At 48.4% G+C, this 26,556-nt stretch overlaps 7 protein-coding genes across 7 annotated transcripts; 3 read left to right on the forward strand and 4 right to left on the reverse strand.

Moving 5' to 3' along the window:
- Positions 1 to 289: 289 nt before the first annotated feature.
- TRUGW13939_03676 (uncharacterized protein) lies at positions 290 to 2,386 on the reverse strand (the record flags this gene model as incomplete). Its single annotated transcript, XM_035486856.1, has 1 exon — positions 290 to 2,386. One exon carries the CDS (start codon positions 2,384 to 2,386, stop codon positions 290 to 292), a length of 2,097 nt encoding a protein of 698 aa, XP_035342749.1.
- Positions 2,387 to 4,005: 1,619 nt separating this feature from the next.
- TRUGW13939_03677 (uncharacterized protein) lies at positions 4,006 to 5,119 on the forward strand (the record flags this gene model as incomplete). Its single annotated transcript, XM_035486857.1, has 2 exons — positions 4,006 to 4,401; positions 4,466 to 5,119. The coding sequence occupies 2 exons, from the start codon at positions 4,006 to 4,008 to the stop codon at positions 5,117 to 5,119; spliced, it is 1,050 nt and encodes a 349-aa protein (XP_035342750.1).
- Positions 5,120 to 7,045: 1,926 nt separating this feature from the next.
- On the reverse strand, positions 7,046 to 10,480 carry TRUGW13939_03678 (uncharacterized protein; the record flags this gene model as incomplete). The annotated part of the gene is made up of 3 exons (XM_035486858.1): positions 7,046 to 7,314; positions 7,373 to 10,329; positions 10,440 to 10,480. 3 exons carry the CDS (start codon positions 10,478 to 10,480, stop codon positions 7,046 to 7,048), a joined length of 3,267 nt encoding a protein of 1,088 aa, XP_035342751.1.
- Positions 10,481 to 12,193: 1,713 nt separating this feature from the next.
- On the reverse strand, positions 12,194 to 14,647 carry TRUGW13939_03679 (uncharacterized protein; the record flags this gene model as incomplete). The annotated part of the gene is made up of 6 exons (XM_035486859.1): positions 12,194 to 13,383; positions 13,443 to 13,585; positions 13,649 to 14,160; positions 14,227 to 14,385; positions 14,440 to 14,557; positions 14,625 to 14,647. The coding sequence occupies 6 exons, from the start codon at positions 14,645 to 14,647 to the stop codon at positions 12,194 to 12,196; spliced, it is 2,145 nt and encodes a 714-aa protein (XP_035342752.1).
- A 277-nt stretch (positions 14,648 to 14,924) lies between these two features.
- TRUGW13939_03680 (uncharacterized protein) lies at positions 14,925 to 16,313 on the forward strand (the record flags this gene model as incomplete). Its single annotated transcript, XM_035486860.1, has 1 exon — positions 14,925 to 16,313. One exon carries the CDS (start codon positions 14,925 to 14,927, stop codon positions 16,311 to 16,313), a length of 1,389 nt encoding a protein of 462 aa, XP_035342753.1.
- Positions 16,314 to 16,843: 530 nt separating this feature from the next.
- Positions 16,844 to 20,253, forward strand: TRUGW13939_03681 (uncharacterized protein; the record flags this gene model as incomplete). The annotated part of the gene is made up of 8 exons (XM_035486861.1): positions 16,844 to 16,980; positions 17,040 to 17,186; positions 17,240 to 17,336; positions 17,389 to 17,853; positions 17,911 to 18,032; positions 18,090 to 18,171; positions 19,017 to 19,488; positions 19,547 to 20,253. 8 exons carry the CDS (start codon positions 16,844 to 16,846, stop codon positions 20,251 to 20,253), a joined length of 2,229 nt encoding a protein of 742 aa, XP_035342754.1.
- Positions 20,254 to 21,737: 1,484 nt separating this feature from the next.
- On the reverse strand, positions 21,738 to 24,596 carry TRUGW13939_03682 (uncharacterized protein; the record flags this gene model as incomplete). Its single annotated transcript, XM_035486862.1, has 1 exon — positions 21,738 to 24,596. One exon carries the CDS (start codon positions 24,594 to 24,596, stop codon positions 21,738 to 21,740), a length of 2,859 nt encoding a protein of 952 aa, XP_035342755.1.
- Between the last annotated feature and the right edge of the window lie 1,960 nt (positions 24,597 to 26,556).

Raw genomic sequence — 26,556 nt, forward strand, 5'->3', positions numbered from 1 at the left:
AACACTTGGTTATTATACTTAAGTCAGTAGCGATGTGTACTGTATGTAGTCTGGTTTCAGGGCTGAAGGCATTTCCGGACCCCTCTCCCCCATATCCAAAACGGGAGATAGATATTTGTTGCCATGTGATATTGTATTTGAAACGTTCTCTCATTGGAATTTGGATATGTAACACATTATAGAGGCCAACAAAAGTCGAAATCCGCATTAATATTACCTCAAGAGGTTAACATGTGCAATTTGGATAGTAATTCAAGTGGATTTTCCTTACTAACGGCTGTAGGTTGATTTAATGGGGAATGAGCCTCCAGACGTAAGCAAATGGCTGATGAGAACTTGTAAGACGATTGCGGCTAATGGAGATTGTAATGATGCCGGTGACATGTTCCCAAACTATCTGCTCGACATTGTTGGCAGGGTCGAAACCATTATGCGATCCCGTCTCGTAGTTTTTGGCTCCCTGGTTTCCGTGGCGCTCAACGTCGCCCATCCTTGCCACGAGATTAAGGTTGTTCTGAAGTTTGGCACCTGCAAAATCCGAATAGGCCAGCGTTACTTTCAGGGTAATTGAAGACATCTCTCCATCTGGCAAATGGACAACCGGCGGACGGATATCTGCCAAATGCATTAGACTTGAATCCTCATCCCCCATGACACCGACACCGAAACCCGCCAACTCATGCTCGTCTGGTCGTATAATGGAGCCATCTAGATCAACACGGCCAAAGCCCGAATGGTTATTTGGCGAGCTGTTGGTACTGGGCGGTAGGTGCTCCCCATCAATTGAAACCGCCCCATTAACCAAGAGGGCTTTCAAAAGCGCCCCCGTCGGCTGAACCACCCCGTTCTTCTTGTCGTGATAACTATTCTCCGTCAGACATTCCCGGAGAACGGCGCAGCTTCCGGCCACTAGCGGACATGCCATGCTAGTGCCTGCAAGGTACATGAACCGCGTATCGCCCGACAATCCAAACTCAGCGGGAATGCCGGTGTCGGGCAGTTTTCGAGACCTCGTCGACAAGATGGCTGTACCCGGTGCTACCACATCGGGTTTCAGTCTGCCCTCTACTGTTGGTCCACGACTGCTAAAAGCGGCCAGGTTGTTGGGGTCATTAGCCATGTGGTCATCGGCGATGGCACCCACCGGGAAGTCGTTCGGCCAAAAATCGCCGTACGTATAACTGAATCGGAAGCTTTGTCCACGGTATTTAACGTTCGGCCGCCTATTCTCGGAGGCACCCACGGTGATGCAATTCTTTGCTGCAGCTTCTGCTCCAATGGACCTGGAATCCACCCCTCCATTCCGGTCGCTGTCAGTGCCAGAATTCCCTGCCGCGAACAAGACGGCCATGTCTTGGTGGTTCCAGACAAAAGAGTCTATTTCCTCTGAGTCTTGTGTATAAGGTAACTGGGTTTCTGAAGAACCTGGAAGCGGCCCAGAGCCCCACGAATTTGTATGGACTCTAGCACCATCTTCATACGGCGTACCAAACAGACAATTGAGATCATCCGGAATTCCTCCAAGTGACCCGTCGTCAGCCAACAGAGATTGAACGATCAAGTCGGCCCCTGGGGCGACTCCTTCAACCTTTCCCTCAATATTCGAATGACCAGAACCCAACACTGAACCGCACACATGGGTTCCATGCCCGTCAGGATCGTCTGGCGCATCTTCCCGTCCAAGGGGATATAGCTTAATGAATCGACCTTCGAAAGCGTGATGGACATCGGTAATGCTACCGTTGTCAAACCCAGTGTCCGCGACTGCAACTATTTGCCCTTCTCCTTTGCATATGGTGTCATTGACAGTCACGTCGTTTGCATTCATGATTCCACGAGCGATGTTGTTAAACAGTCTCGCTGAATAGATTTTCTTGATGGACCTCACGGCATCAATCGCAGCCAATTTAGAGAGCTCCTCCTGGGTGACACTAAGCCTTACTTTGCCTTGATGGCGTGCGATTGCCGACACATTAACATTCGCTGCGTCGGCTATTTGCTGAATGAGCGAGTCCGAGAGCACTACATCATGATGTAGCATGACATCTACAGCTCTCTTGGCCGTTCTCTTTGAAGGATATTGGCTTTGAGCTTCTGGCTGAGTCACGAGATCTTGGCCATAAATGCTGGTGTACTTGACGAAATCGAGTGCGCGAATGCGTGCTAGGTCTTCTGGCTCGTAGCCACAAAGGTAAATATTTCGAGATTCATCTCCAACAAACTCATGGATATGGACACCAATGTTCTGAAGTTCCTTCTTCTCACCTCCATCGAGAGGACTTTCTTTAGTTTCAATAAGTATGTAATTTGACTCTGACGCATCACATTCGGATTGCAGAGCTATTGGCTCTATAGGGTTTCCGTTGATATAAGTAGTTGCCATCATGGCGTCTACCGAGTATTGTAACGGTATGGATTATGGAATTTCAGCTTGAGGCTTAAGATCTTCGTGGCGCTCACAGCGAGCATGAATGAATTTTGTATGAAAACTTGTTGACTTAAATCAGAATCGACTTGTTAGAGATACATGGGCCGAATGGTCCTTTTTCCGAGACACGATGAATGGGAATGGAAATTCCCATTGACTGTAGCAGAATGAAATCAAGCTTGTCTTCGTTTCGCTGAGCTCAAACACAGCGGTCGAGAGCAAATTATAAGGGAAGAGAAATCGTCATACGACCTAGCATTTGATGTATATATTGTCATGATATCATCACTAATGTGGTCTCTGCTACCTGTCGATCTACTGAGTTTATATTGCACTGCATTCGGAAGTGAATTTGATGGTAGGGAGGAGAAATCATCATATGACCTAGCATTCAATGTATACATTGTCATGATCTTGTCACTAATGTGGTCTGCTACTCTGCTACTTGTCAATGTACTGAGTTTATATCGCACTGCATCCACAAGTTAATTTAGACATTTAAGGCAATATTGTCATACAATCCTAGTACTATTAGATATGCGGCCGTCCTAATCAATAACAACGTTTATAGTTCCACTATCCAACGTTTCCTAATCTTCCTTCCCACCACTCCTTTAGGAAGGGATATGCTAGGACCGTAAGTAGCATATTTTATGGCTTGCAGTATGCGTGTAATTGGGATTACTATGGAGTATTTGCAATTTATAAGTTGATCTCAGATGTCTTTGATAATCAAACCTTATACGTCCAATGAAAGTCGAGTCCGGAGACCGGTCTCTGTACATATCTAATATATAGCTAACTACGGGGACCAAAGCCTTAGCAATCAGTCTTTATTAAGGGAGAGGTTCTGTGGATTATTCTCGTCATAGGAATGTGAAAGATATTATTCACTGTTGCTAGGTTTGGTCCGCCCGCGAACGGCCGTTGGCGCTTTAAGTATCTTTGTTTTATGAGAGCTCTCACAAAGTCCCAGCAATTCCCTCCAACCGAATATGCACTTTCATATTCTGGAATTACAGGCTCGTTCAGTAATCCCATCCTTAGAAAGATTCGCCTCATCCTGACTTAATAGGCATTTATAGTGAACCAGATGTAGAATGGGATGCGGTCGGTAACCCCATGGCCACCCTCTGGGCCTCCTCTGGATCCATCGATAGCTTTAAAGCTTACCTTGTAAACTTTCTGGGTGTGTCCGGTCCGAGATACGGCTCGTTTTCCTGAAACGGCCGGTAGCCCTTTGGTCCTGCTCTCTGGGGTCAATACACGCCCCCTAGAGCATTCAGTATTGCTGGGGCTGCTAGCTACTAGCCACATCATCATGAGATTAAGGGCGGTAGAGTGTATCCACAGCTAAGCATGCGACCAGTACAAGCTTGGATGCCCAACTGTAGAAAATCTATAAATTACACCTCTACGTCCGGCAAGCCCGTCATTTTCAACCTTTCCCATTCAGCACACACCAGCAACGCTCCCCAACAAACAAACCCGTCCATCAGCTTATTTTCTACCTGCGCACAAGGCGAGCGTCTGATTTCTCACACGGAAAGTGCAGCAATCCAGCACGAATTTATACCATGGTACTCGGTGACGGAATTCGTCGCAACATTGCGACAGTCAGCAAAGAAGAACGTGATCTGTTCATTGACGCAGTGAAACAATTGAATAGGATTCAATACAACCTCACTAGTTCTAAAACTGATTTCCCTGCCGGTCATGTCTCATACTGGTTTAAACAGGATGATATTCACCAAAGCTCCCACGTACACAACTGTCCGGGCTTCATTTCGTGGCATCGGGAGATGTGCAACCGCTATGAATCCCTGCTCCGAACGATCCATTCGGAGTTGTCGCTGCACTATTGGGACTGGAACTGCGATCCATCCGCCATTTCTGATGGCCAAGGCGGCGTTGTCAACCTTTTTGATGCTGATTTCATGGGGAACGCTGATGACACCGTGAACGAAGGTTCGGTCGGTGAGCCACTCTTGTCGGCAGGCTTCTACTTGGTCAACCCATCCGACCCTGACCCCGTAGATGGCAGCGATACCCCCCATTTTCTCAATCGATAAACCTGGCCCAAATGATACATCTACTTGGAGATACCCTTCGAATTTTAATCCCGCGGATCCTCCTAAGACCTTGACCAGAGGCAAATCAGCTGGTAGACCGGCAGTAGGAGGTCCACGGTGGCCGAAAGATGAAGATATATTGAATGCAAATACCTCGGAACAATTCAGAGCTCTCATTGAGCGTGCTCATAACCAGGCACACGGTTATATTGGGGGGAATCTCGGCAATCCCCACATCTCCTTTCGAGACCCGTTCGTGTTTCTTCTGCATTCAAATGTCGATCGGCTTTGGGCTATCTGGCAACTCCAGCCAGGCCATGTGGAGCGGCTTGATCCTAACCAGGTTTACAATACCGAGAGCAACTCAACTGGTGATGTTGAGATCGGCAGACCGTTCTGGGGGATCCTCAGCCCACTAGAACCCTGGGCCGGCTTCACAGCTCAAACGACTGCAACAGGAATCATCAAAAATCTTTTACCGATTCGTCCGTGGTTCGCACCGGAAAATAAAGAACATATGACGGGGAACTACAAGACCGCCTTGGACGTTTCCGTTGTCACCCTGCCAAGCTACGACACGGCACCACACTCCGGAAGCCCTCACGGATATCAATATTGACAACAGAGTGTAGTCCAGAAATGAAAACGGTATCTTGATGTACCGGAGTCTGTTGCATGATCGTGGTCACAACTTTCTTGTCCTTGATACCCATGGAATTAGCAGTCAAGCATTGCTAAAGCTTGAGCGTAAGCAGTCTAGAATCACTAAATGATATCATTCTAGTCAGTTGATCAGCTAAAAACCCGCAAACAGCTATGCGCTATGTTATATAATCGCAATGTCACCATTATTGCACATTAGTTTTAAGAAATTGTCGGAGGCAGAATCACAATCACTGGATGATATCATTCTACTCAGTTGACTTTTTAAAATACTGAAAACAAATACACTATAATATATCGACGAGTGAAGTGGTGGGTGAACTGGATACTCAAGCCCTACAAATTTGGCTGTCTCGACCAGTACAGATTTACTCTATAAGCCGCCTTGTGAACGGTTCTAGATGGAGCATCTGGCTTAATACAGTAACCTGTTCATTAAAATAGAGCACTTGGTTCTAGAGGTCTTTATACGAGAAAAGATTATCTGCGTTCATGATGACACTGTCATGCTCAAGTCCAGATGCAGTCTTCCATTTTCGTTAGTGAAAACTATTTAATTTAACATAATATGAGGCCATAATTACCATGCGACTATTCTGAGCCGTTATGGCTGACTCGTATGATCCGTCCCGGCCAAGCTAGAAAGCACATGATGCCAAACGGGTAGATAGAAACTGGGACATAATACTGCATTCTGGTTGAGTTGTGTCGTCGGATCAAGGGCTCAAATGTCTATTAATGGTAGCTTCGAAATAGCGTGGGACAAAACAGCCTAGAAGCGGGGTTGGATTTTGACCCAAGGCGGTGAAGGGTGGCATTGTGTTTTCTTGAAAGGAGTGTATTTCTCCACAATCAGTGCTCCAGCACACTAGCCGCCCTACATATGATCTTATTTTACATTCCTCAGATTTTGCCACCTGTTAACGTTTGTGATGCGATAGCGCGCGACTGAATCAAGTAAATTGGCCAGTTTCAAAGCAGGGTGGTAGAATCGGGGAGAATAAGATATCACTAATATATGCACGAAAGTGAACACAATCCAGCCTTGGACAGGTCATAAGGTATTGTAATCAAATCGTCATTTCAAGATTGATTCGACCACGAAAATAATTACACAATGAAAAAAATCTAGCACGTCTTGGCGGTGGGGCAAGTTTATTGCTCTATACTATAAGTGGCTAGCTTCATACTGTGCGTATTTTAAACATCTTTAATTCGTTCATGTTTTGTCTTGTAAATTACAAAACAGACAAGAGTGAACAGTTAAAATAACCTATAAGGGTTTAGTGTTATAAGATACGTTACAACCAAAACAAAACGTGACGAGTGAAACGTTGAAAAATACTGTGCCCAAAATAGCGGCTTGGCAGTGGAGCAATTAAAAGAGAGAGTATGTAAAAAGGTGAAGGAGGTTTCGAATCTGTCTGTATTATTTTCAAGACTAGTCACTTAGTTCATTGTTGTTTCGACAGTCCGGAAAATACAATCTTTTTTAATATATATATATATATATATATATAAATAAATAAAGAATAAACGAAATAATAATAGCGAGAGGCTAATGGGTATCTTGCGTACATGCTTCTCTATCCAAATAAGAAAGTACCCCTTTTTTTTGGTCATTTTCATTTTCGTTGTTTCATGTTCCTTGCGATTTTCTTCGTTATTCCCCTGGTCATCAAGTCAAGTATTTTCCTGTCCTTTTTTCATCAAGTTATTCGTGCATAAACAACAGACCGTCATCAAACGTGTCAGTAATTTCCGACGAAAACAATAAAATAATAAACAATCATAAAAAAAAAAGTGTTTTTGAAATGTAGTATTAAAAAAAAAAAATGTATATGCGTGAGAACGCTGCGTATTTTCTTTTTCTTTTTCTTCTTCAGGATGCCGTCATCCAGGGGTGCTCAACAACTTCCGAGATCGTAAGTCGATTGTCGACGTCTCGATCTAGCATCTTGCGAACGAGGTCAATGCAGTCTTCGGAGAAAGGCAGAAATGGGACGCGCAGCGGGTGGTCAAGGATTTCGTCAATGTTGTAGAACGGGTTTTCTTTATAGACGATCGTGTACAAGAGAATTCCCAGTGCCCACACGTCTTGTTCCTTGCCGCGGTACGACTTGCCCTGGAGCACCTCCGGGGCTGCATAATCTGGAACTTGTTAGATATTTCGGGTGAGAGAGAGAGAGAGAGAGAGACAAAAACTCACCGATGGTTCCCACAAACACATCAAACGGCCCATTCTTAATGTAGGCCGCACTTCCAAAATCAATCAGTTTGATCCGCCCATCCCCGTCCAGAACGACGTTTTCATCTTTGATATCGCGGTGTACAACTAGCGCCTTGGTGTGGAGATGGTGGATGGCATCCACCACTTGTCGGAAGATGTTCCGGCATTCCCCTTCGTCCATGTTGGCCCTCAGCTCGATATAGTCAAACAAATCCATGCCCGGAAGCCCGTGCGGTACCATCTCGATGTAGTAATTGATCTCGTCCTCAAAGAACCCTTCCATCTCGACGATATTCGGGTGCTTGAACCCGTCCCGCCGCAGATAGTCCAGGACATGGATCTCCAGCGGCACCGTACCCAGTCGGCGATCGCGTGTCCATGTGTCCACGAGAATCCGTTTCTTTGTCACGTACTTCAACACCATCTTCTTCGATGGGGTCTTTTTTAACCGCGCCAGCTTCACTTGCCCATAGGCTCCCTGGCCCATTTCCTCCAGAATGACGTATTCCGAAATCGTCCGCTTTTTAGCTGGTTCTTTCGACACCAAGCCCCGGTTCGCCTCGGCCGCTTTTTGTGCAGTTCGATCTGCCAGCGGTGTGGATGCAGCTTCATTCAGCTTCTCACTCAGCAGCGAAAGGGGGGTTTTGTTGTCCAGGGATGGTGTGTTGGAGTGAGATGGCAATGACGGCGGTGGTGAGGGCGTCCGTTGTCCACACCGAGGCTGAGGCGTTAAGCTAGCCTCTTCTACTGTCGAGTTACCGACTGAGAAAGCGTTATGATGTCCGGCATGGATCTGTCTAGAGTAAGTGATCCAGAGGGCATAGACAATCTCAGTCACGGCAATCGTGTCAGCCGCCTCATCATCCTCGTCGTCGCTATCATCATCCTTATGTGCTTTAGAACTCTCCTCTTCTTGCTTCCGAGTATCGGGAAAGACAGTTTCGCTTCGAACGATTCGCATCTGCACATCGACAGAGAGTCGAGTTCCATCCCGGTGTCTGGCTGGAAGACCGTCCGGCTCAAGGAATATTGAAGCTGCGTTGGCTTTGTTGTCCCGGAGTACAAACAGACCTCGCGCGCGCCGGAAACTGTGTTCCGGGATAACCATGCCATCAGCTAGAGTCACTTTGTCTTCTTCTGTCAACGTCTTGAGGAAACCTTCGAAATCCGGAATGAGCTCCGAGATATGATGCCCTTCTGGTCGTTCTTGGCCAAACAGAGCCGACGAGAAGACGGAGTTCGAGCTAATGACGTTAAGGGTGGATGAAGACAGCACCATCATGCCGGCCACATGCGGAAAACTTGAGATGCGTAATGACCGCGGCGTGCCTTTTGGGTTCTTCATCACCGTAGTGGGAACGCAATTTGTGCCAGCACCGCGTGCTCCGAAATACTTGGATTCAACCACTTTCTCCACCCCTTTCCCGGAGTCATCAGGAAGGCATTCCTTGGGTATGTTGGGAAGCAGGTCGTTTATCAATGAGCCAACTTGGGCAAAGCCTTTGCCCCAGATCTGGTCGGTATCGCCTTCTAGCTCTGTGATATGTCCACTGTTATCATAGGTCACATAAGCCACATTTTCGGTGATTTCTTCTAGCACCCAAATGAGCCCTCCACGTTTTTCCATGACCCACAAGCTAGCCGATCCCGTCGATCCATTGCGCTTTCGAATTGGTACAACATCACCACAGAGCAGGACCCCTCGAGATTTAGTTGCCGCATGATTCGACTTTCTAGGGTTCCGCGTGCTAGACCCGTAACCATCGTCTGTTTGAGCCCGGCGAATGGCCTTTTGCCGCGACGATGGTTTATTTAGCAGTTGTGCTGTGACTCCATTGCCCATGCCCATCGGCTTGGACATGTTGAATCGGGACTTTCCTGAGGCATTCGGAAATTTTGCTGTGGCATCGGTGGTAGGGTCTTGAAGCTTCGATTCCAGCCATGCCCGGCGCTCCTCCTGGACTACTTCCAGTATGCTCAGCTTCCTTACTTCAGATTGCGTAACCCCGAAAACCAAGCAGGCAAGATCATTTGCTGAAATAATCGTCCATGGCGCCTTGGCTTCCGTTCTGAAAACCGCCTGGGAGACTGGGTTCCATTTGCTGCTATGTGTATGTAGCGCCGGACCAACGCCGAGTCCTAGAGCACTAAAACCGGACGAAGACAGCGAATCAGCAACACCGTAGGGTTGTGCCAGTGTTTCCATGAGCTTGGTTTGCAAGGATACCGTGCTCAGATCCGTGTACGTGCGTTTCAAGCTAACCCGTCTAGAGGTGGGTGCAGACATCAGATCTCGTTTCCGGGAATAAATATTATCGTCCGGCATAGGGCTCAGCAGCTGATTGTCGTCGATAGCCGTGTCAACATAGTCGGGAAACGGGCCGTGGCTCTCGGCGCTTGATCCTTGGATCTGAAACGATTTATCGAAAACATTGTCGGCCTCGGGCGGACCGGTCAGTGGTCCGTGGAAATTAGAGAATTGGCGACCTTGAGATTCCTTGTCAAACACGTTTGCTTTGGACAAGAGATCTACCATATTCTGGAAGTCGCTCTCTCCACTGATGCGAGCCTGCGCATTGGCGACTCCAGGACTGTTGCCGGCCCAGCCAAACCGATCCTTCATGAAATCAATCGACCGCTTCAGGATATTGTGGCGCGAGTGGAGCAATTCGTCCGATTGCTGAGCGAAAGAAAACGAATGGAGGGATTCTGACGGAAACCGATGCAAATCCTCAAACGGGGGTATTGCCGCACCCGAGGGAACGTATACCGATGTAGCTCTCGATGATGCGCCTGAGCGCGTCGGGGGCGAGTTTGGTTGTCCGATAGACGAGGTAGAGGGGTTAGGGAGCGTGAACACTCGGGACAGAGGCTGCTGTCGTATACGATCGAGCCCGGATAGGCCGAGACCGGAGTCATGTTCAAGTAAGGGGGATCTAAGTGAAGCCAGTATCAGATTCTTTTCTTTTCTTTTTTTTACGACAGTAGTCTGAAGGTCTCTTCTTCTTTCTTCTTCTTTTTCTCTCAACGACGCGACGACTCATACCTTGGCAGGTGGTCATAATCAGAGGAGACCGAGTTGTCCATGGACAGCCTCAGCGGCTCTCCGGATGACGGAATGGAAAGATTTCCGTCAGTGCGTGTTGTCTGCTCCGGTGAGCTCGAGAGCGCACCGAGTACGGGCGATGAAAGGGGACTAAGATCTCCTATTGATTTTCCTTGACAGTCAGCGCGGATTCTCTCGCATTAGGCAACATCATGGATGGGGATGCTTTTGGGAATGCTAGATATGTACGCCACAATGCCAACCGATCGATCAATCAATCAATGGGCGTCTTGCCGATACGCGCTATCTTATCGGACCAATCTTAAAAAAAAAAAAAAAACGATACAAATTGGCAGGAAGAAAAAAAGAAGAAAAACCTGCAGTGCGAGGGCTTGAACATAAAAAGAACTGCGAGGAGGGGATTGACCGACCATCGTGGTGTCTCTCGCGTCCGGTCATTCTTGTCTGTTCAAGAAGCCCCTTACAAACTGGAGAGAGACAAAAGCCCGGAGACAAGCTCCACAGAGTCAAACTACCAAGCTTTTTGCGTTGAAATTGTGTTCTGCATGGGGGATGCTCTAATTTTCACGGTGGTCTTGTAAGTTTTTTTTTTTTTTTGTTCCGCTGTCTGTTTTGGGATGAGTTTCAAATTTAGAGGGCGATCTATCGCCCCGCCCGGGAGGCAGCTGGAAACCAACAAGAAAACCGAGTTGGATATTGTTTCTTGCTCTCTTTAGAGGGACTGGTCTCGCACTATCAGAAGCAGCTCTCAGAGACAATCGCGTGATAGGCAACAGCCGCCGCTGTGGCGGGTCGAGAGAAAGATGATGCTGGTGGATGGCGGGGGAGAAGAAGGGCTTTACTTACCGCCAAGCGTCGCACTGGCAGTCTCGGAACTGGACCGTAACTAATTACAGGTCGATCGCCGCACGGAGTAATTAATTAATGCTTCGTCCTTGGGGAGGGGAGGACACGATATGTCGAGTGGTCAAAGAAGCGCTCTGCCTCTCGGGCAAGAAACACACGAGGGGTTGAAACGGACAGTCAGTGGTGCACAGCGCCTGAGGCTATCGAAGACGGTGTTGAAAGATGAAAAGAAAGGGCATGCGAATCCGAGCGCTGAGCATCCATCTAATGCACGAGAGACAAGTAGATGGGAGAGAAGAGAGAGAGTGAGGGGGGAGAAGTCAGTCAAGACACGAAAGGGAGGTGTCAAGAAACAATAAAGCGCAAAGCGCCAGCTCGTGGCTTTCTTCTGCCCGGCTGGTGGAGCCTCTCGCCGTTCGCAGCACTAAGCGCCCCCCTCCTGCTGACCCTGCGCTGCTGTCAATAGGAAATAACAATAATAACAAAATAGCAATAATCACTTGGCAATAGTAATGCAATACGCGTCAATGATTGACGTGCAGTAATTCTCGAGACATCATTTATTATTGTCGGTTGGGTTGATATCTACCTGATTGGTGGGGATTTGATCACCGCATGCGAATTACACAGCTATCAACAACAATAATAAACACAATAGTCTAGGTTTTGCAAAAATCAATATTTAACGCTTCAAGTATAGGCCACGGCCGGAACAGTAACAGCCCGACTTAAATAACATGATATGCCCGTAGCCGTGTTTCATTCAAATACATCATGCGTTCGGCAACCACACGGTGGCGCTGTCGCCCGTATCATGGACGAAGGAGGCGTCATGTGGCCAGCCAGAACAAGAAGGCGTCCTCAGGCGGATGAGTCACACACGTTGGCTACGTAAAACTGTTCAAGGACAAGCCGTCTTCGTCGTCCGTACAACCTTCGCGAGCCTGGTCTCGAGCGTCGCCGAAGAGAGGGCTTTTGGAGCGCGACTCGCTGTGTCTCCTCTGATCTGGAGGAAGCGAGGCTGAACTGACAAAGGTGGACCGGTGGGTATGCTCACCCAGCATCCATGAGAATTCCGAGTCTGCCAACGGTGCCCGTACTCCCGGAGAGGACGTAGCCGGTCGCGGTGGCAGAGGAGCTACACTTGGAGCTTCGACAGTCTTAACTATCCCGGGGTCTTCAGACACCTTCGATATGAGAGGCCCCTGTGTGGGCATAGCAGAATCCTCCGTAGGGCTTTGTTTCTCTTCTGATAGCTCTGCACGTGGTTCCTCGGGCAAGGGACTGTCATCTTGCTCCTCAACAGCCTCAGATTCTTGTTGCTGCTCGGAAGTTGCATCACTATCTGTCGCAGGCGCTGCTATAACTTGAGGCTGCGGAGTTTGAACCTTGGACCGCGCGCATTGGATTTTCTCATAGGCCCCTTGAAGAGCATCGGCTATCCGAGGTTCAAAGATCGCTGTCGCCCCTTTTACAACATCCAAATCATCGAGTGCAGTTTTCAAAAGTTGTGCTAGTTCAGGGTCTCCCTCTCCCTTTTCCAGGAAGGCCGGCTGCTTGGCTGAGTTCACTGGATCCGAGTCTTTGGACTGTCCAAGCGCTGGGGTCCCAAATCGGGGGCTACTGTACCAAGGTCGTAAAGACGGAACCCCTCCACTTTCTACATTGGTCATGTTTCGCCTGGCCTCAGTGACAGCCCCACGGACAGCTTTGGCAACACCCCAGTTTTCCGTCCGACGTTGGAGTCCTTCCGAAACGTCCTGAAATAACATTTCGAGGCTTCGCTGGCTATTTCTCGCAGGCGATCGACCCGGGGAGCTTGCTTGACTTTCATCGAAAGAATCGCCACGAACGTGATTCCGTTTGGAAGATGTCGCCCTCAAACGGTGTTGTAGCGGTTGCTTTGTAAGATCTGGGGGGCGATTTGAATACTTTGAGACAAGAAACGCTCCGCGTGCGGGATTGGGATCTTGCTCTAGGAATAGCGCATCGTGTACTAAAGTCGTAGGCCCATGCTTTTGAAGAGCGGGATAGCGCAATAATAGGGTCAGAGCAGATGAATAGTCCGATTGAAGTACTGGTGAAATAACTGAGCGCTATCCAGAAGCTTAGACAGAATGGGAACTTTCAACTTACGCTGCCATCGAACTCGAAGAAGCATTGCAACGCAAATGTTGTTTATTAAGGTAACCCTTAATCCGTTTGCAAAAAGCACGTCCCACATGAGAAGGGTGTCTTCGAAGGAAAATTCTCGGCCAAATAACAAGCGTATCCACCGACTAGTGAAAATGTGAGTACGTACTATTAAGTCAGATGATTGCAATGTGGACATCAATACGCACGTCAAGAATATCTGCGGCAGAATTTCAATAGAGTTCAAGTATGAGGCCAGCTCATGATCCGCGTTCATAAGAAGCTCGTCGTGGATGCGTTGACAGAGTCGAACTATAGGCGCAATTTCCGCATGGCCGTTGACCGTCTTTTCGTCGGCGTGCTCATAAAATGGCCGTGCAATTTGCATAATACTGCAGAATAGGCTGAAAGAATCATGTTCGACGTATTTTGAATCCAGCATCTGCAACAAGGCATCGCTTTCGCCCGTATGATTCGTGTTCCGGTGCTTCAGATCGATCGCATCGCGCTCGACAACCCACAGAACTGGAGCAAGTAACTCATGCATCCCTTGTCGATAGCCAAGGTCCGGGTTCAGTTTCGAGTAAATAAACAAAATATCTAGCATCATGGATTTTGTGGTTGGTTCTCGGAAGAAATAATTTTCCTGCAAACATCTTTCCACATCTTGGTATATTTCCGCCCTGATTCCTTCATCGCGGCGGAGAGCCTGCCAAGGAGACTGCAACGTAGAACATGGTCAGACGCAGATATCACACTCGGGGCTCTTCAAAGCTAGGTAATATACCTCGTCATCCTCAGCTAGAGGGTCCACCGTAGATTCCAGATCATCTGGGTGGTGTATATACTTCAGAAAATGGTCCCTCAAAGACTCGTATGCGCTGCGTGTATCAGATAACCGGTGTTTCCATTCCAGCTGGTCGAGGTTGTCACAAAGCAAGAAGGCCTAGGTCCGTTGTGAGGATTAGAGCGGATTTCAGAGTTGGACGAGAAGTCTCACCTTCCAGAACACTGATCTGAGGCCATCTTCACAGGGGTTTCCGGATTCTTCTTTTATAACCGCCTGCCTCAGATCGCTTGTGCTTTTGCCATGACGAGAGAGGATCTCCCATCTCCGTCTAGACGAAGGACGAGGTCAGCCATCGGCGGCGCCATTCGAGATCGCGGGCGAGCCTAGTAACTAACCTAGCTTCTTCAACGGTTTTCATGGCATATCCACATGGACAAGCTGTATATTCCGTATAGCCCGCACAATTGAATTGACTCAAACGACAACAGCCAAAACAGCGCGACGATGCGAGGGACAAGTGACGCGGGGTGGATACGCCTTCGGTGGAGCTCCGGCCGGCCCACTCCAACGCCACGCCGGACCGGCTCCTGCCTTTTTCCGTCGTGTTTCTACGAGTTGTGCTAGACTGTAGCGAAGCCCCTCTTCCTTCGCCATTCCAGCTCCTACAGACTTGGGATAGACACACTCTGCCTATCATGTCTGCCGATCTGCTCGCCGCCTTTGGAACAGGCGTGACTCCTGCAGACTCTCATAGCCATGCAGACAGCAGCAATAACAACAACAACAACAAGGCTTCACAACTTGAGCCGGTTAATTCTTTCGATGACGATGATTTTGACTCGTTTGTGAGCCCTGAGCCTACTCACACCGCTCAGCAAGATTTTCATGTGACCGCATCAGAACCTGCGGCGTACAATCGGTCTAACCAAAACGCTAGCTATTTTGACACGTCCAAAGAAGACCTGTGGCTTCCGAGCGAGCCAGGCGGAGAAGTGCTATTCGACGCTGCTCTGGAAGAAACAGCTGCAGACAAAGACGATTGGGGTGAATTTGAGGCCGCTCAGAATACCGCGAGCAATCAGTTATTGGACCTTGATAGTGGCAATCAGGCTTCAGTCGCTTCCAGTGTGAAGGCAAACCGAACAGCGTCAAAACCAACAGCCCCTTTTGACCTCCTTTCATTAGATGACAGTCTTCCATTGAAGAAGCAAGCCCCGGTTCCCAACCACGGTCCACGTAAATTACCATCGCTAGCGACCCCCCAAGCAAAGGTTAGTCGGAGTACCCCAGCTCCTCGGGCAACTCCAAAGGTTTCTCCAGAAGATGATTTCTTCGGGGAATGGGATGACTTCAAGGATGGCCACGAAGAATCAAAAAAACCACAGGCGAAGGAAGTTACTGCAAGCAAGCCAAAACAGAGCAATACAAATATATTAAATCATTACAAAAAAAGCTCGATATCGGAAGTTAATGTGCGCCCTACCAACATCCCTCCTCCTTCTGTCATCTTGCAGGTCTTCCCTTCCGTCCTAGAAAGCTTTCGTGAGCAAGTCAACCAGAGTAAACGGAAATCCGCAGCGCCTAGCCAGGACCTTATTACATCTTTGGTGTCTACCCTCAAAGCAACTTCTCGCGTCGTCGCAGGTCGTTCACAAAGATGGAAAAGAGATACAAGATTGAGCCAAAGTATGAAAATTGGACCGGCGGGGTCTGGAAAGACCAGTGGGATGAAATTGAGCTCGGTGAGTAAAGGTGAAAATATCAAAGAGGAGCAAGAAGTTGTGACTGTTATTGAATCTTGGCGCAATAATACTGCTTCCTTCAATTCATTTATTCAGTCGTCTGGTGGGCGACCAATACCTGTGGTTGCGGACAAAACCCGAGTCGATACAGCGAGTCCAGAAGATGGGGCGCTCAAAGCTTCTCATGCATGTGCCTTGTGTGGACTCAAACGAGACGAGCGACTACCCAAGATCGACGAGGATATCCAGGACAGCTTCGGGGACTGGTGGACAGAGCATTGGGGTCATACGGACTGCAGGCGGTTCTGGGAAGAAAACTCGAAGCATCTCTCCCAACGCTAATAATTTGCGAGTATCAGACCATCTGGTTCGGTCAACTTTGAAGTCCAAAAACCACATACTTCATTATCCGATTGACGGGCTATATTCAATTGGATAGACGTAAGGTTATATAATTGTTCTGTGTTTGACAAGTTGCGGGGATTTCGCCCTCGATACAAGCAGCCTGGAAAACAGGATCAAACGCTGTCAAATCCCCATACTCGGAACCAACCAACCGCCACTAGCCCACAAAGACACTGAGTAGCACTTGTGCAATTATTGCCGGCCAGTAGCAAAGATCGCCGAGGTTATTCATTAACTTTGGGGAACCCCCACTTTGCTCCAAGTCCCCTCATAGTTGACCCGCACGCCCTTCTTCAGTAAATTATTTTGCCGTTCAGCTTGATACTTTCACATTCAACAAATTAAGGACGTTGGGAACTACGTCAGATTTGGAAAGTAGCCAAGAGAACCCTGCCAGTTTGTTATAGAACCGGTTGCCTATTTAGCAATTAGAACATACATACGAACGGAACGAGAAACCGGGCAAAATGGCTCTTCCAGAGAAAATGAAGGCCGTGGTGTTCAATGGCCCGTACTCGGTTGCCGTGGAAGAAAGACCAGTGCCTCATATACAGGATCCAACCGATGTCCTTGTGAAAGTGAAATATACTGCACTCTGTGGCAGGTAAGACAGGACCTATTAGTTCCTTACATAAGAGGATAACAAGCTAAGGAGCCTCACAGTGAGCTTCATGTTTTCCGTGGCCATCAACCTTCAAAGGCCGGGTTCATCATGGGCCATGAATTCACTGGCACAGTGGTTGCGGTGGGAGGTGCTGTCAAGAGCGTGGCAGTAGGAGACACCGTCGTCAGTCCCTTTACGACTTCATGGTATGTTTTTCATTGAAAAAAACTACTTGATCGAGCTCATGGTTACTATTTAGTGGAGAGTGCTTCTACTGCAAACAAGGATACTCCTCTCGCTGTGCAAAGTGTCTGTTATTTGGCTGCCCTCTCCTTGATGGAAGTCAAGCCGACTATGTATTTGGCTCCACAATCTATCTAGACAACTTGCGATCTAACTTCTTGTCAGGTGAGGGTCCCATGGGCAGATGGTACCCTATACAAAGCTCCTGAGGGAGTAGATGAAAAGCTACTAGTCTTGATGGCCGATATCTTTCCCACGGGATATTTCGCGGCAAGCAATGGATTCAAAGAATACACGAGAGAGCAAGTGTCTGACCTGACAGCGGTCGTAATTGGATGCGGCCCGGTTGGGCTTCTTGCTATTATCAATGCTCTCGAGTACAAGCCCAAGCATCTATTGGCAATTGACTCGGTCCCGGCTCGTCTCGAGCAAGCCCGGAAGCTGGGGGCCGAACCCTGGAACTTCCAAACCGACCGCGAGGGACTTGACAAACGGGTCAAGGAATTGACAGACGGCCGGGGTGCCGATGTGGTCATCGAGGTAGTTGGGCTAAGCCCAGCCCTGCGTACGGCGTTTGACCTATTGCGCCCATGGGGAACCATCAGCAGTGTTGGGGTTCACAACGCCGAGGTAAGACTGCCGTTTTCTTGAATTTGTTTTTTTGAAAACTTATATCTCTCATCGCAGATTCCTTGGACCGGCAACGAAGCGTACGGCAAGAATCTTAGGATCCAGATGGGCCGGTGTCCTGTCCGATCAATCTTCCCACAGGCTTTGGAAGTACTGAAGAAGAAGCAACACCTCCTAGGGTATGCCATTTTCTTTTTTTTTTCCCCGTGCAATTGTGTCTGTACTAATGTCCTCAGGTTCATGGCCGACAAAATAATGCCCCTCGGCGAGGCAGTCGAGGGCTATGACATTTTCGACAAGATGAAAGCCCAAAAAGTGGTATTCGAGACTAATTAGCTGAGATAATGGTGTTTCTTGTTTTCTCTTGTCCTCTTGTATAAAGCGGGGTTCGGCCAATGGAGGAGCTTTCCCCAGAGAACTTAGTCAGCACCCCATTGCGGCCTAGCGCCGTCTTTTGTGCGTAAAGCGTGTAAATTACCGTCACAAACGTTTCATACACGCTTCGACAATACTCAGCGTGATGGCACAACTCGATTTGTTTCCGTTATTTTTGCTAATGTTAAATGTCTGTATGTAATACTTCAGCTCGCTGCTCTAATAATTACCTTCTCAGCTGCCCGTCCGGATTCTCCAGCGCAGAAGCCGCGCGCAGGCGAGTGGTCGAGTCACGGTACGTACGGGCGATACCATCCCGGGCCTGTCAAAACACTGGTATTATCTCCTCCCGCTCAACCACCGCCGCCGCCATACCTGCACCTCTCGTCCTCTTGTCTACCTGCCTCTCGACACAGCTTCTCCTCCTCCCCCTTCTTCTTTTTCTCCTCCTCCTCCCCTTGTCGACTCCTCTCCCTCCCATCTCTCCCACTCGTCTCCTTTCTTCCTCCTCCATCTCTCTCTCTCTCTCTCTCTCTCTCTCTCTCTTCTCTACTATCGCACTCTCCCGCTCGCCTTCCGTCACTGTGCCCCTCTGTTGACAGTGATTCTCCTCTCCTCCCATTTCCAGCTCTTCCACCAAGTCATCACGACCTCCCTTGTCCGATAAGACTTGTCTTGACAGTTTTAGGTAAGCTGCTGAATTGTTATTTTTTTCGTTGTTTCTCGCGACTCTGCATATTTGTGTTTTTATTGTTCGTTACGCCATTTTACTCACTACAAACGTTTAGGACACCACCTCCTCCTACAAACATCCTTCCTTTTTCGCTCCTTCCAGTTTCCACCCTCGCAATCTCAGTATGGCAGCTGCTACTGAAACCCATGAGATAGACATGCAGGTCGATGATGGACTCTCCGATTCCTATGGCCGGGCCAATCTGAACGAACAAGGCGAACTTGACGTCCAGCCAAAGACCGATGAAGAGTATGCACAGACGCTACTTACCCTTCGCGCCATTGTTTCTTCCAAAGAAGCCGGTGTGATAATCGGAAAGGCCGGTAAAAACGTTGCTGACCTGCGCGATGAGACCGGCGTCAAAGCTGGAGTCAGCAAAGTCGTCCAGGGTGTTCATGACCGTGTTCTCACTGTTACTGGTGGCTTGCAAGGCTGTTCTCGGGCCTATTCCATTGTCGCCAAGGGTTTGCTTGAGGGCGCTCCTCAGGTAGGAATGGGCGGGGTTGTCCAAAACAACGGAACTCACCGTGGGTTTATCCAAATGATCATCTTTCGTGGTATTGTTGCTAATTTTATACGTATCAGCTATCCGTCTTCTGATTTCTCACAATCAAATGGGAACTATTATCGGACGCCAAGGTCTGAAGATCAAGCACATCCAGGATGCTTCCGGTGTCCGGATGGTTGCGCAGAAAGAGATGCTGCCCCAGTCGACTGAGCGGATTGTCGAAGTGCAAGGCACCCCCGAAGGAATCGAAAAGGCCATTTGGGAGATTGGAAAATGTCTTCTTGATGACTGGCAACGCGGTCAGGGTACCGTTTTATACAACCCAGCGGTGCGAGTTTCTCTTGGCGGATCTGGCCCGGTCAACAATAATGCCGGCGCACCTGGCGGCGGGTACGGAGGCGGTGGTGGTCGATCTTACAACCGCACTGGCAACGGCGCTGATTTCAGTGAACCAAGTGGCGGCTACAACCGTCGCAGCAGCGGAGATGGTGCCAACAGAAACCTCCCCCTGGTTACGGACGAAGGTGAAGAGATCCAAACACAAAACATCAGCATTCCATCAGACATGGTTGGTTGCATCATCGGCCGGGGTGGTACCAAGATCAGTGAGATTCGCCGGAGCTCCGGAGCTCGCATTTCCATTGCCAAAGCTCCCCATGATGAGACTGGCGAACGCATGTTCACAATCATGGGAAGCGCACAGGCAAACGAAAAGGCTCTGTACCTGTTGTACGAGAATCTTGAAGCCGAGAAGATGCGTCGCAGCCAGCAGCCTCAAGAGTAAATTCCGGTCGTCTTGACATGGTTTATGAATATTTTGTGGAAACCACACGAACATTTGGTGACGACTAGGAGTTAATTACTTTTTTCTCTCTCTATTTTCTTCTTCCTATTTCTCTTTTCTCTTCTTTTCTTTTTCCCCTTTTTTCGACTTGCTTGTGGCGTCTTAGGACAGTGTTTCTCCTGACGATGAGTTTACGATACCTAAAAACCAGTGACATGACTGGACAGTCTTAACAAAATTTTCTCCCTTCTGTCCTCCTCGTCCTCCTTAAAAAACCTCCGCTTACCTGGCATCTCTATCTCTTTCCGCGCGTTAGTTGCAAATTCGTGCCTTCCGCTATCCTTCTTCTCTTTCTCGTCGACACGTGGGTCTTATCATACAGGCTCACAACATTCTATCTTACACATCCGTCTCTTGGAAAGTTTTCTTTTTCCTACTTGTCTACCGCTCTATCCAAATGTAACATGACACTCTCCATTCCTGGCGTGATATCGAAGGATTAAAAAAAGCCCACCCCATAATATGCTTTCAAATATTGCCCATATCTGATTATGGGACAAAGAGAAACTAATTGTGGAAGAATCAATTGATGTCATGGATGATTTGTACGACTCTGAGATTAAAAGAAATCTTTATACTTGTTAAAATCCTAAAGGATATGTTGCGTACTACGGATTGAACACGTAATTTAGCTCTCGTAGATGTCGACATTTGAAGCTGCACATTGATGATGTGATGTTTCATTTTCAAGACTTCCAACTATCAATATTTACATCTTCACTTCAATACTAATAACATTGAACTACATGTAGTACTATCCACGAAACTGAAACTTGAACTGGTTCATTTCCCCCCAGTCATAATATGTATTCAATCAAATTAAAATTGACACAAAAAGGTAATAATAATAAATACTATACAGTATTAAAAAAAGAGAGAGAGAATAATTACAGAAAAGAAAACAAGCAAGCAACAATACTACAGGCCCCAAAACAAAGACATCACCTCGTTCGCCGTGAATAATAAAACAAGAAGAGCGATAAACGATAAGAAGAAAAATTGTATAAACACAGTCATGCGATTCGTGATTTGCGTTGCGAGGTCGTTTTGAATACTCCCCCAAAAAGAAAAGGAGAATGTCCAAAAGAGGAAAAAATAAGAAAAAAGACAATGCAATATGCAAGTGTCCAACTCCAAAAGAAGAAGAAAAAAACACATGATGATCAAGGTCAAGCTCGACTTGACTGACATGATTTACAGTCACAATGATGAAAGTTTTTGTAATCAGCCCAATAAACTCTGAGTCATATGATAATGATAATGGTTGAAAGAGAGAAAGAAAAAAAGTCGCTCAGGGTAAAACAGTAATCACACTCAACTCTTCGAGAGTCGACACGCCATTTTCGAATATATTCACAAATGCAAAATTCGACAACGAAGAAAAAAATGTAGGGGTATTTCCATTAACAATAACATGGTTTTATTTATTGGTCGTTTTCCTGGCCAATTACCGATGGTCGTAGACGAAGCCCAAGCCGGCGAGAGCTAAGGCTTTCAGTACGCATTCGAGGTTGCTGAATTGCTGTGTAACTGGTAGCGGTTTTGCTGGATGCGCTAGTAATGCGTGTCTGTGGCACAGATTCTACCTGGGAAGGGCTGTCGGATGGGGTTCCGTGGGTGGAAGTGGACACTCCATAGCGACGAAATCCCGGTTGGATATTTACACCAGAGGCTGTTGGGATTCCAGAGCTCGGGGGAGTCGCATAGCTGCGACGTTGGGAGTGGATAGGAGTAGTAGTATGTACAGAAGGTGACGTTTTGGGGGGATGAGGTGATCCCTGTTGGTAAGAGGTAGAGAGACGGGTAGAAGGCGATTCGTTGGCATATTCTCGAGACATACGCTCTCTAGTTGTGTTTGAGAGACGACTGGATGAGTAGCCTCCAACTTCAGTCATCGCTCGCGAGGACAAGGTACGACTAAAGACAGAGCTGCGATCATCAGAGTCGTCTTCCCTTCTCAGCCGATGCGGCCCAGAAAGACGGTTCAAACGAGCGTGGGACGCGTTCAAGGAAGTCTGTGGTGAAGATTGTTCGTCATGTGACAGTCGATCTCTGTGAGTTGATGCCCCAAAGTTGATTGTATTTGCGCGACGGTTCTCCAGCCGACCTAAAACCCGCAAGGCAGAATCTGGCGTAACGAAAGACTCGGGTTCGTGGCTCATACTTCGGCGAAATCGGGTAGCTGTACTAGATCTGGAATCTCCATTATCTTCTATAGTCGCAAGACTTTGTCTTCCCTGGCTGATCGGCCGTATCGGTTCTTGTGATTGGCGTTGTTGTTCCTGTTGGGGAAGAGCCTGTTCATCGGATATCGCTAGACAGAGTTCAGTCAAACTGCGGCATAGGCTGTCTGCTTTGCGCTTAGCCTGGCGCTCCGTCATCCCGCTTCCATTCACACTCGAAGCAGTACCAGATGGCGTCGATGTCGTCGTAGACCCCAGCATGTTGGCCAAAGTCAAGGCATCTGTTGCAGTTGTTTCCAGCACACCGTAGACCTCGTTGCCCACATTAGTCTTGGCCTTGGCCAGGGCCGAGTGTAACAGGGTCTGGATCGGATTTGGAGTCGGAGGAGGTAAATCGACTGAGAGACTGGTTTTGCGAATATGTTTCTGTTTAGGTGATGAAGACAAAGTAGTGGCCGTAGTAGCTGCGGTCCGAGGTCTTTCGACAGAGACGTTGGACATGGCAGCAGCTGACGATGCAGGGAATTTCCCGGTCAATTCAAGCTTTCTAATTCTCGACTTGAGGTCATCCAGCTCGTCCCAAACGGTGGAGGGTGCGGTCGTTGATAGACTTGACTCGGTCGTGCCGTCGTTTCGTGTCTTATCCACCTCTGGCTGTGCTCTTTCCACTGCGTCTGATGAGGGGGCTGGTTGTCGCTGGGCTCGTGAGGAAATACTAGTCGTACGGGAATGTCTTGAACGTGTGTCGGTAATGGTGGATCTAACATCTGCATGGGGCAGAGGCAGCTCCGGAGAAGTATCGCGGTTGTATCGACTTCGTGGGACGCTGACCACAGATCTGGAAGTTGAGCCGGCATTCAGTTGGCGCAGGCGGGAAGGCTCGTCGGACGGATTCACTGAGGTGGTCGTCGAGTGGTTGGACGAAAACATTGGCGAGCCGTCTTGCAGGAAGACGGGGCTGCTCTGGTATTTCACGTGCTCGGGGGAAGGGGTTTGCTCTGTTGCGAGAGAGGTACGGGTCGATAGGCCCAGTTTCTGGCGTGGAGCGTCAGCTTCATGCAGGCGAGCTACGGCGACTAAATGACTTACCCGTCTTCGATCCAACTTCCCAAGCGAGTCTCGTCTGCCGCTCACGCTTGTTTTTGCAATGTTCAGAAAGATATCATCGCTCCGGGAGCGACTATCGTCTGTACTCGCATCTTCTGCAATCTGCTCATGCAGCAGTTTGGTCGTTCGGTAGGGATCATCAGCGGTGGGAAAGGCCATTCTACTCCTTGCAGCGCTACTGCGGGGAGACAACGGGGTTGAGCCCCTGCGGCGGTCAGGCGAGACAGGGTCTTCCGGCCGTGACGAGAGTGAGTCGCGCCTGAGGACGGCATCGATGCTGGGCGAGTCGAAGGAGTCCTTTGGGGTGGTGGACTGCTGCTGCGGCGGCGAGTGCTGCGTGGAGTACGGTCTCCCAGCCCGGTCCTGCGAGAAGGGGTGGTGAGCGAAAACGTCGGCGCCGAGGCTGCTGCGCGAAGCGGGCGTCTTCCTGGACGAGGGCGACAGCGTCACCGAGTTGGATCGACTGCGATCCGAGTACAAGCTGGTCAGTCGCGGGGTTCGTGGCGACGTGCTCGTGGCAGCTGCATTAGCTGCCGCCCGCTGCGGCGCGACGATGTCGGACGGGGATGCCATGTCACATTGCACGTTGCTGCTGTTATTGTCAGAGCCCGTCGACAGTCGCAGGGCGTTGTATTTGCGCGAGGGGATCTCGGCCAGCGCTGGGTTCGACAGAGCGCTCACGCTGAGCGACGAGCGATGCGAGTTTCGTTTGGTCGGGGTGACGGTCGTGCTGGACGCCGACGACGAGGTCTGGCTAGTCCGGGGACGCTGGTCAGCGGCCAGGGGCGAGGAGGGCGCGTGATGGCTAGGGCTGGTGGTTGTGGTCGTGGTTGTGGTCGTGTTGTTGGTGATAGGAGTACCTTTGTTGTTGTTGTTGTTGAGGGTGGCCTGACGAAGCAAGACCGACGGGCGGCGGACGACGTCTGGGTTCGTCTGTCGCCGCGGCCGACCCCATTCTAAGTCGGCCGCCGCCGCTCGCAGGGGCGACGACATGCTAGGACGCTTTCTATCGACACGCCCAAGTCATGGGCGAGTATGGCGTTTAAGTGGGTGGTGACTCTGTTGACAAGCTGAGGTAGGAGGGAATAAATCCCTCTGCAGTCAGACGGCCAACGTCCAGCTAGTTGCGGGCCTAGGGTTTCACCTTTCAGGTGCTTGTGCGAGGAGGAAATAAGATGAGCATAAAGATCAATCCCCACAAAAAAAAAAAAAGAAGAAAATGAGAAAAGAGAAACAAGAATTATCAGCAGGAAAGAAGGATCGTCTCTAGTTGGACTCACCTCACGTTCACGCAGTCCGACATTCGGCCGCCTAGCATACTAACGAGTACATGTAATTGTCACTTACTCACTCACTTACTGAATTGGTCCTAGGGAGCTACTGCAATAATCATCCCGTCTCTCACTCATGAGCTAACAGTAATAATATTAATCGACAAAATAATGCAGTCTTCTTACAGTCTTACACATGTTCAAGTGGACCCAGTCTGCCAGAAGGGGAAAGGTCGGCTGCTTGACACTTCATTGTTTTTAAGTGGAGAATAATTATTTTTGTGAAAAATAATAACAATCATGACAAGATCCTTTTGATTCTAGTTAGGCATCAGACAAGCGAGAAACACCGGTGAGGCCGCAGTCTCGTCCAAGATGCCGAGTATGTCGCTGCTCAGTGCTCTCAGCTGACACACTGCATGCGCTGTGCTCTGCAGCATCTTAATACCACTAATCATTACACGATCCTGCAGCTTCAGAGTGGATCCCAAACAAAACCACTGCCAACGCGCTACTATTCTTTTTTTCGCGTCTGTTCAAGCCAAAAACCATGTCGCTTGGGGTTTGTTGCTGTGCTTGTGTGCGGAGAATCTGGAGAATCTGGAGAATTTGCAGCAGGAGTCATCTGCAGAAAATGACAGGCGTAAATCCGGTTTATGCAGAGTGCCCGAATGTACATGTACATGTATATGCATGCATGGAAGCTGTACGCTCTTGTCCATTCTTGTCTTTATGCATGTTGCATCTTTCCTTGCGTAGTATAGTCGTATACAGCCAGTCAACATTCGCTATAGTACTTGGGAAATACTACCGCGACAGGTCGCATAAAAAAGATAACCATCCGACACTATGCGATTTGTGTTTTAATCATGAATCGCTATCAACTAGTTTATCAATGGATTGTTTTGAACCATTTGTATATATGCATTCACAGCAGACGTTAGTCCGCGCCTTGATATTCGATCGAGCACTAATTACTTTCCCCCAGGATTTGCTAGATCTGTTCCACCCGTGTACACGTATAACACTAGAACAAAGCACTTTTCAGGGAAATTAAAAGTTGGCAAAACACCGATCCTGGAGTTATCTCCACGATCGTAATCATGCGGAACCGGGATCTACTTGCATTAGCCTAGTTCAATGTTGACTGCACTCCAAAAATCCCAATATCGTCTCTGATTTCCTGCACTCCTGTTTCTTGTTACAGCTGCATCTGCGGCAGCGTTGTGTCTTGGTTCTTTGCACTTGCCACCGTTGAAAATAGCTATCTTTTATATTTAAACAATACGCTTTTTTTTTCCCGAAAATTTCTCTTGGTCTACATCAATTGACCAACTGGTCTTGTATGTTGGAAAATCTTTTGAAATTTTACATGTACATGCCGTCAATTATTTTATATCTAGGTAATTCCGTAAATGTGAATTTTCTTATTTAGCAAAAAGCCACTATTGATCGCATTTTAAACATGTACTTTACAGTTATTTAGTTTATGCTCCTTTAAAAAATTCATTTCGCTTCATTCCACAAACCACATGTGCCGTCGGCGAGATTCTACCAGTCATTTGGGTATGCAAACCGTCGTTCCTCCAAAGTACACTTCTAGTAGTATTTTTCATGACAATAATAAATAGATTGATTTAATCCAGGAGGATCAAGATAGTTATGTGGACTTTGAAATGTAA

Source organism: Talaromyces rugulosus, chromosome II (genome assembly GCF_013368755.1).
Source record: "Talaromyces rugulosus chromosome II, complete sequence".
NCBI classification, from domain to species: domain Eukaryota; kingdom Fungi; phylum Ascomycota; class Eurotiomycetes; order Eurotiales; family Trichocomaceae; genus Talaromyces; species Talaromyces rugulosus.